General features: G+C 43.6%; 1 protein-coding gene across 1 annotated transcript in view; it reads right to left on the reverse strand.

Moving 5' to 3' along the window:
- The window catches only part of SLC7A10 (solute carrier family 7 member 10), a 46,020-nt gene extending 41,607 nt beyond the window's left edge, over nt 1–4,413 (reverse strand). The window contains exon 1 of the mRNA XM_087739266.1: nt 4,293–4,413. Within this exon, the coding sequence (XP_087595392.1) occupies nt 4,293–4,389 (97 nt within the window). The 5' untranslated portion in view covers nt 4,390–4,413. The remainder of the gene's footprint in view (nt 1–4,292) is intronic.
- Nucleotides 4,414–10,258: the final 5,845 nt, after the last annotated feature.

Below are 10,258 nucleotides of genomic sequence, written 5' to 3' on the forward strand. Positions count from 1 at the left end.
AAAAATCATATAGCTCTACAAATAAGATATAAAGCCATCTATGTAGAAAGTGCATAAAATAACTGTTGAATTAAATATAGCCTAGATTTCTGTATCTGCTAAATAAGTACTAACTGGGTTTTCAAGCAATTAGATGGTATCTGTAAGTTATTATTTAGTAGATAATAAAGCACATATGTTACTACTTTTTAAGCTGTATCACTTCATCTGAGTATTGGAAAACTTAATTTGCAATGTAATTGAGTACATTAGAAGATTATTAATAGCTGGAGCCTGTGAGAGATTTGTTTTCACTGTACGTAGCCATGTTTAACACAGAGCAGTTTGGGTGCTCCTCCAGTGAGTCTCGGGCACTTTCCAAAATTCTGTGGCAGAGATGAATTGCCAAAAAGATTTGTTACTACTACTAAACACTGTGTTCAGCTTTACAGTCATTAAGTATCAGTCTCTTTTTAGCATTAAAATAGAAAGGTTTTGTATTTAGTACCTGCATTTACATTAGGATATCCCAAAGAGGTGTCTTCTGCCTCAACATGAAACAACCTTCGGAAACAGCTTTCTTCTCTAAGTAGGCTTGTTTGTATGCAAACAATAAACAAATAAAGTAATGAAGGATAGTCTTATGAGTGGTGAGAAAGCTAGGCTGCTGGGAGAAATCAGGAGACCACCCTATGGGGTGGATATAAAACAGGGATATTTTATTCCTAATTTGATGTACTTTGTTCTGCTATTTTTTCTCAATATTTTCTGTTAGATGAACTGGTATTTGTTCTGCTATTTTTTCTGAATATTTTCTGTTAGATGAACTGGTATTTCTTAGGGCAAAGCTTTTCAAACCTCTATAAACAGAGGATAAAAATTTGAAAGAATGTTTTGTGAGTGTATTAAGATGGCATAGCAATTCATTATATTGACAAATATCTCAGTTGTAAACGTAGTAAGAAAATTGTCCTCTAATTCAAAACATGGAAAGAAGACGGAAAAGAAACTCCTGCTCTGCATGGAATTAGCACAGGCCACGGCAGCTGCAGGGCAGCTGGCAGGATGGCAGGATGAGGGCTGCCTCTGCCCTCTCGTAACAGAGTCACTGCTCCCCGAACCAGTACGTGCCCCATGTTCACAGGGCAGACTGAGCATCTCCTTAGCTCTAACACCCAGATGCCTGTAATGTTTAAGCTGGATGAAGTGATGTACCTGCATCTAGAGGTAGTTTTTATTTCCTCAGATGCAACTATGAAATTTCATGGGGTCCTTATGGACTATGAAATATTGAGAGACCCTGACATTACTGGAAAACTCTCAAATATACCAGGTAATAGTGTTCATTCCTCCAAGCCTTCTCTTTCCCCTCATTTCATTATGCTAGGGAGCACAAAGTAGACGATCTGTTTTTTTTTTCTTCCAACTACAAATCATATAATGCTTTATTTTAAACAAGCAGAATTAGTGTATAGAAGGCAACCACGAGCTTATTAATCGCATATTTATAGGCTCATATTTACAGTATTTTCCAAACACTCCCTCGTGTTTCCTCTTCCTGTTACTAATTACTAGAAGATTATCGTTCTCTATATCCATCCTGCAGCTGATTAGAATTGTAAAGCAGTCAGCTAAAACAGAGCATTTGCTGTAATGCTGGCAGATCACAGCATCAAACTTTTATTTGATAATGCAAAAACATCCTCTTACATTTTTTTTGTGTCTGCGCTTTTATACACTATTTGCATAAAGATAACCTACAGGAACATTTAAAGAAACATAGAGAGCATAATCTTCTTTTAGCTCCATGCAGAGCAAGAACAGGTTTTTTTTCAAAGGAATCTTCTTTTTTCTTGGTGTTCTCAAGAACTTTGCCATGGGACACATCAGAGTCTGATGTCTAAACCCTTGAAGGGAAAAGGGCTTGTCTCCCTCACCCAGAAATGGGAAATCCATGATGACATGAGTCCTGGTCTGTCATCAGGTCAGAAGGCTATGACACCGACTGCACCCATTTTTTTCCCCACATTGAATCATTTGGAAAGAAGTCTTCCCCTTATGTTAAATTTTATCATACAGAAAATTTGTGAGCTAACAGGTTGCCTCATACCAATTCAGATCAAGTAGTTTAGTTTTTTGCTGCAAGAGTCTTAAATAACATTTCTCTTGTTTAACTCGATAATGGCTTGCAAGCTAATTTGGTATAATTTACAGTGTCCTCTAATTACAGGCTGTCATGTTTTATGTAGTGACATCTATAAAGCTATACTATACTCTTACTATATATCAGTTTGTTACTGAAGACTTTGTGATACATGATATAATTTCACCCACCTGCACACTAACAAATCAAACCCCAAAATAAGATCCTAGGGTTGTTTTTCAAACTTCTTTTATCAAAATATGGAATTTGCAGCAGAATTTTTAGGCTTCATTTGGTAATGCCGATAACACTTAAACTGCTTGACAGTACTAGACTTTATCATAAATGTCAATATTTTTCTCTACTCAAATGTCTTTGATTAGATGAGAGGCTGTTTCACAAGATTTATTTTGTACAAGAGTTATATATACGTATTCTGCTTGCAACATGTTGCAAATGAGTCAGGTTGATGAAAGGTTGACTGAGTAGTCATCTGAGAGAGCAGGGTAGCAGTCTCGAGATACAATTACCTAATACCAGGACGAACAAATGACATAGATGCCATAAATTGTCCCTACAGCCAGCAGCAACTCAGGGGATACCTAACCCTGGAAGTGCCTTACTGACAGCACTGTGCCTCATTGAATACCCACAGGTACGCCACTCTTACACAAGGTCATCGGTGTTCCACTGAGATCCAGAAACTAGATTTTCCCGCTTAAATATGCCAAGGGATTCAATGTAAAGGTATGTCTGTATACCTAGAACACATCTTCCCACAAACTGCAGTTATAGCTGCCCATTAGATTTTAGTATTTCGCTATGGGAACAGAATGAAATACTTTTATATAATAGCCTTGCCCACGATGCAAGAGATCCTGTTCAATGGCATTAAAATGTCTCTCTTTTTTTTTTTTTTTTTTTTTTGCAAGACCCAATCCACCTAAATGGGGCATAAAGGGATACAGGGCTAATAGTACAAAATTGCAGTAGGATAGTATGACAACCTATAGGATTTATGCAGTAAAGTCCTTTTCCTCAAGCTTGAGGACATCATTTGCGCAGACACAAGAGGAAGTCCCAGCCAATTCTGCTACTGCACAGCGTATTGCCACGGATGCAGCAGCTCCTGTGGTGCCCACTGCCATCTCCCTGCGCTGCCACAGAGCTTGCCCCAGCCGTCATTGCAAGTCTTTCCAACAGCTCATGGTGGAGAAGGCAATGGCTGGGTCTTCCCGTGGGGTTTTGAGGCTCACTGGGTTTGTACAGGCTCAGCTGGGACACTGCTCCTTCCCCAGGCTTGCCCCCACTTCTCTAGCCCAAACACCACAGCGACAGAGCACGCTGAGGGAAGGTGCTGAGCACAGCCTGCCTCGATTTATCGGTTTAGGCTCCGCTACGGGAGAAGCGTGAGAAGCAGGCTCAGCCCCGCTGGCTGGCAGCTCTGGAACACAAACCAGAAGGTTTGTTGGAAAAGGCACTGCCAGCGATCAGCAGGCGCGGGAAGCGGGAGAGCACATCGCTGCCGATGGCCGTGCTGCCAACTCCCGCACAGCTATCGTGGGTCCCGTGATATCTGGTGGCTTTCTGAAAGCCCAAGCTCCCACCTTCACTTTGAAGGACCCCAATCTCAGATAAAAGAATAAACTTTTGTTTTAGCCTTAGAAACAAGAGCCACATAAAGCCTTAACAGCTCAAAAGGCCGTCAGGAAAACGCTTTAGAAAATCTCACAATTTTGTGTTTGGCCGAACGGCTGGGGTAGCGGGGCCTTTTACTCGTATTTTGTTGGTACCTCAAGAAGGACCATGCATTATAGGCGATAATGGAGCACCGTCCCGTCCACCGCTCTCTCCCTCCACCCAGCTCACCGCTGGCCGAGAGGCGCCGTCCCATGCAACATCGCCCGGTGACCGTCCTGGTCCCGGTCGCGGGTGGGCAGCTGTCGCCCCGGTGCACCTGCCCGCGGGTGCTGTGCCTCGCCGCATCGCCGCTCCTCGCCGCGCCGGTCGGCCCCGAGCCCCCGCCCCAGCGCCCCGCGGGGCTCAGCCGAGCGGGACGGGCTGCGGGACGGGCTGCGGGACGGGCTGCCAGCGCTGCCCAAGGGCGCGCAGCGGCGGGACGCGCTGCCCCGCGGGGACACCGGGCGGCGGCGGCGGCGCGGGCCCTTACCGATGATGATGGCACAGGCGCTGACCAGCCCGATCTCCTTCTTCAGCGCCACCCGCTCGGGGCCGCCGGGCGCGCCGCGATGCTGCCCGCCGGCCATCGCTGCCCCCGCCGCTCTGCCCCGCCGCCGCCGCCGCACGCATGCGCCGCCCCCGGCCCGGGGGTGGGAGGGGGCGTCCGAGCTGGGGGGCGCGCGGCGGCGGCGGGAAGGTGCCGGGGCCGTCGCCGCCTCTCTGAGGAGAGGCGCCTGCGGGGAGCGGGCGGGGGGTCCCGGCAGGGCGGCAGTGCCCGAGAGGGCTGCGTGTGGCGCCAGGTGCGTGTGCCGGGCGGGACAGCCACCTCCGAGAAACCTGCAAACGTGTCCCCCGGGGAGCGGGGGGAAACAACCGCAGCGACACCAAAGTTAGCACGGTTTGGTAAGTGCCAAGCGACCAATTTGGTCATCTGGTTCGTCGGGCAGCAGGGTCTGCCCCAGCGCCCAGGTAGCCTGCGTGCCCAGGGCTCATTTTGCATGACTTTTGTGTCCAACCGACCTAACTCCGCTTAGGGCTCACTTTCACAGCGCTGTCTCCACACCAATCTTCTCAGCGGTGGTCCACCTACTGTTGTGCTTTATTAGTTGTGGTAGTGCAATAATTTAAAGGAAAAAACATTTTATTGCTTGTCATCAGTACTGACAGCGTGTGGCCAAGCAAGCAGAGTTAAGATCAACAGGGCAATGCCCAAATGCTGACTGCTTGGTTTCTGCCTTTACTTTTCATGTTAGTTTCTTCGCTTTGTTTCAGACCCCTCCGAAAGGAGTTACCCCCCCAGCCCGCGTGTGTACCAGCCCCCTTGGCACCTGCGGGTGCTGAGGGCGTCCCCCCAGCCCTCCCCGCTGCCCCAGGTGCCTTGCTGGGCAGGCAGCAGGCTGTCGATGAGCTGCAGCTGGAGTCATCTGTTGGCAAACTTAAGGAAATAATAAATATTTCCTTTCCTCACACAGGGGATGGAGCATAAATGTTGGGATGCTTCATTGCAGCAAGGACGTAGGAATACCAAGGTAAATGTAAGGAAATAATGCCATGTAGTAATTCACAAATCTTTTGCTCTGTGAACAAGCTGCCTTCATAAGAGTGTCAATGGACGGTGTCTCCTCTGCTCTCAGATGAAATCAGAAAACAAAATCGTAGCTTGGGAACCTGGGCTCTTCCCTCAGGCTGTAACAGCCAAGGGTTTATTGATGGAAATCCCTGGTTTATTCTTTGTTTACAAGTCACGATGAATGCCTTCCTGAGAGCAGCTCTATCTTCAGAGAGGATCCCCACATGGGTGACCTATTCTGAAAACGCACAGGTTAGAAAATTTTCGTAAGAAGATTATGTGGTATCTGGGAGGTGTGGGAAGGAGTTAGTGTGCATCAGTGGGGCAACCAACACAGTAATGGAAATTGGATGTGGTGGGATGGTATCAATGGGAGAAGGAAGGTGGGAAGTTTCTGTGGTGATGTCAGTCTGATTTTGCTTGACTTTAGAATGAAAAGTATGACCTGAAAACTGATGAGTTGTTTGAGGAAATCAGTGGACTATTCTTACAAAGCTGATAATCGTAAGTGATTTTACTTTATAAAGCTGCTTTATACTGCTGCTGTTATAGAAAGGCTTATTGATTTTCAGGGGCTGAGACTTGTTTCCTAAATTGATCTATCGCTCTGTGGAATTGTTGTTTCTAAATGAACTGCCTCACTAACTACTTCTAAAATGTCCTTTTATTGAATTACTATGTCCTTTTTATAAGGAAGCATTTTACAAGAAGAATTACTTTCTGGACTATGTAAACAGTACTACTGTTATCCTTTTAAAGACAGGGAAATGCAAAGACTAGAAACAAAGTTTCAGATGTTCAAAAGTAACCTGATGTTTTAGGTATTTCTTCTAGTGGTTTAAATGATTGTTTCAGAGCTATGTTTTTCACTGGTAGCAGCTCAAGTAATTTCTAGTACCTCTGAAAGTCTCTACATGCTAGTCTTATTGGACATTATGATTAACTCCGTGAAAGTTGTCTATGACAGTCTATTTCTTTTGTAAAAGCAAAAAAAAAAAATAGATTGAACTTCATTCAAAAAGTAGAAAAATCAAGAAATATGGGAACAAACGGTGTTGCTAACTTTGTTACTAACTGTATTGCTGAGTTCTAAGAGTCTAATGAAGTTTAGGATCAATTAACCTTTACAGAACAACCACAGATTCTGTTAAATGAATGACCACTTAGAAGGATAACACTGCACTTGGTTTCTTTTGCTGTGGTAGAAATATTGGTTTGCTCTGAAATATGTGTACAATCTTTATGGTATTGTGTGGAAGATAAAAATCTCTTACACTGATTAGTGAGGAACAGTGCATGCTGGCTGTGGGGCAATGAAAACTAATACTAGAATTCAATTAACTCTAATAATCATCTTCAACTCAACCATGCAGTAGCTGCAGGATTTTTTTTTTTTTTTTTAAAAACATTCTGGACAGTTTAGGCGGCTTTGTGAGGGAAAATGCTAAGTATTCATACAAGTGTGCTCTCTGCCTGCTGATATGAATGCTTTGTACTGTAATTGTTTCTCCTTGCCGAAAGCTACGAGGCACAACTATGTGACTTTACTTATATGTTTTCAAGTATTTTACTGGTAATAAGAAAGGAAAAACCTAACAGAAAACCACCAGAAAACTATTCTTAGGAGAGGTATCCAACGAACCATTAAAGCTGAGAAAAGCAGAGGAATCCTAAGAGCATTCTGTCTTCCTATCCAGTTCACATAGGTGAATTTTGACATAGGGTGCGTTTTGAAGAAGGCTAAAAGAACAGAGCTGGCGCAGGAGAACCATGGGGTGAAATCTCAGCTTCATCCCAAGAAAACCTTTTGCAGCAGAAACATTAATGAACTGACACATCTGATTGTGGCTCAGCAAGGCCAGGATATTGTCTGTTACACCTTACGGTTTCAGCACCAGATCCTGTTTCGTGAGTTTCATCCTTGAGGGTGGCATCTGTGCCCTTGCCTTTGCATGGGGCTGTTCCCAGAAGGAATAGGCAGCCTTTCCGGCTGGGCAGTGTGTGCTCCATGGGCCACGACTGAGTCCTCTGACAGGGGAGACACAACCCCTTGGCTGCCCACCCAAGTAGGGATCTTACAAATGTCCATTTGAAGGGACCTGTTCCCTTGCCCTGGGAGATGAAGATAAAGGTATGTGATTGTCCTTTTCTCAAGATGCATAGCATTATTCTGGTAGGTGCTTCTTTGTGGTATCTCTGCCAGAATGTACTTCCTAGTGCAGGCAATAAGCTTGTAAGCAGTTTAGCCTAGTTAGCAGGTAGTGGGGGTAATAAACAGGGTGGGGAAAATGGGGTTGTGTGCAGCTGTGTTGGTGATGGAGGACAATGGTGGCTGTGCAGCAGCAGTGCAGTCTCTCCCTGCCACATGAGACTGAGTACATGGTGTATGGGATAATGGTTATGGGCAAGGGGATACAGCCAGAAAATCTGTGCTGGTAACTTAATTTATGATTGTAGTCCTGGACCCCTGTAGAGTACTTAATTTTTCTCATTTGTCCTTGGAAAGAGGAGGAAAGAGGATAAATTCTTTACCTAAATCCATATAAAGAACATTGATTTACTGATTCTTTTCCCAGTGTGTGCATAATAAATGACTTCCCTTTTCAAAGTTTTAAGTGTTTTACTATTGCTGAAGGAGTAAGCAGGTGGCTGTTTACAACATGAGCTTTCGATATGCCTACATCCATAGCAAAACACAGGAGCATAAAACAGCAGTGGGCCAGAAACCTGTTGGAAAACCCAGCAGTGACAAAGGTTGCCCACATTAACTGCCAAAAAATGCTGCTTTTTTTTTTTTTTTGTTCCCCTTTAGGCTGAGTGCCTGACTGTTTCACTGTTTTTTGCATGAGGGTGAAGAGAGGACTTTTCTCTTTTTGTGGCAGTGTTGGCTGCTTATTTATGTTGTATATTCTGTCCTATTGTTAATATAGTTCCAAAATGAGCAAGTCAGAGGGCACGTACATTCTAATTAGTGGTTATCTGAGACAGCTCTCAGAGCAAAGACTTCTTTTAAATTGTTTTGGATCTGAACATACTGTATCTACTTGAATGATGAAATGTTAGTAAGCAAAAAAGCCAAAGTTCTTTGTGGGAAGGCAATTGCTGCATAGCAACTGCACAGAGAGGTTGCAATGAAGCTTGCACATGTTCTCTTTTGTTGCTATTTTTGTCCTCATTTTCTCCATGTTCTGAAATGTACAGAAATTATTAAAGTTTTGGAACCACTTATTTCATTCATTGTTATTCATGCTCTAAAAAAAAGAGAAGTAAACAATGCAGTTTGTTTTTTGTATTTTGGGAAGAAATAATAAAGGGAATTTAATATGCCATTTATGAAGGGATGCTGCAACTGAGTTTTCAAATGAATGTGATCTTTAATGTATGTGAAGTGTATGGGAAGAGAGCAAGGTTAAAGAAATATAAAGACTCTCCATGATAGTAGATGTTCTTTCCAGTCTTACTCTATTTTTGTGTCCATCTAAAGAAATTTCTATTGTCTTAAAAGATAACCAACCCTACACAACTGAAACATACCATACATGTTAAAACATAATTCAACTTTGAATGTAATGGGATGACCATAAACAACAGCTGGGAAATAGTTACTGGGAAGGATAAACTATCTTGTAGTGTAGCTTTAAATAAAGCAGTGGGCTGACTGGTTTAGCAAAAGGAAATTTGGGGAGTAATGAGATTGTAAAGTGATTCTTAATTGCTAATAAACTTGAGTAAGGTTTGCCATGTTGAATAGTGCCTGTGCAAAGCCTGTTACGGCTATACAAAATATGGGAGACTCTGGTCTGAACTGCCTTTGTGGATGCGCCCTCTGTTAAGCCCATGTTAGAGGGATTCGGCCAGCCCCACAGCTGGTGGCTGACTTGGGACTGTGAGGTCCCACTGCAATAGGATTGCTGTTACTCTGTGCTTCGTCACCTTTCTGTAGTAGTACAGAAACTTGTAGGGCATTAGGATTAAGAGCAAGCATACAAGCAGGAAGAAGGTTCATTTAGTGGGAGGTGACATCAGTGGCATGGAACCATATGAAGCCTTTCCACATTAATGTGAATGAGTCCCGACAGGCAACCCTAAATGTAGCCAGGTGCAGGTGGATCAGTTACTTGTTGAAAGCATCCCATTCTCCATCACCTTGCTCTATCATGTTCAGTGTCTATATGATAAAGGTGGAAAAAATTGTGTTCTTTATATTTCTAGTAACATGATATTGTACCTCTGTGTTTTCAGAAAGCTGTAGTAGAGGAAGCCTCATTAGTGTGTGACTCCTGTGTGACTCCCCAGTACCTAAACAAGAAAATGGGGGATGTACATTTGAAAAGGGAAGGCAGAGTCTTTTCCTCTAGTCCAATAGAGGAGGAAATTGTCCAGAGTGGCTTTTTTGGGTAGCTACTCTTCTCTGCAATCATGGCAACAGGAAAAAGGTTCCTGCAAGTGTGGAACAGTTCTGGAATAGGTCAAAGAGGCTAATTAGCTCATGCAAACTAGCTAAGCATCTGAACCAGGTAAAAGTAATTCCTATGATTAAATATAATCATGATAATTTGTTGCCTGTGTTTCTATAATCCTCCTTGATTATTACCAATTTCATTCACAACAAATATTATTTATAAATAATGTCCTTTTATGTTTGTACCTTGCCAAATGGTAACATGAGAGCTGAGTAACCAGAATGTGTGAGCCATTCTCTAGCAACAAGTATGAAGATCCTTCACACCCTCCACTGCCTTGCCCTAGCAAAGCAGTGCTCTCCAGGAGAATTTAAACACACTGTGCCAAGGGGTAAGTGGAGTTCTCCTTCACTGATCCATAAGGTTTAGTGCGGGTGCTGGGAATGCAGGGCTATACACAGAAATCCAGCAACCATCTTTAAC

This window comes from Nipponia nippon, unplaced genomic scaffold (assembly GCF_047370975.1).
Source record: "Nipponia nippon isolate SJK-2023a ecotype South Korea unplaced genomic scaffold, ASM4737097v1 scaffold_7, whole genome shotgun sequence".
NCBI lineage: Eukaryota > Metazoa > Chordata > Aves > Pelecaniformes > Threskiornithidae > Nipponia > Nipponia nippon.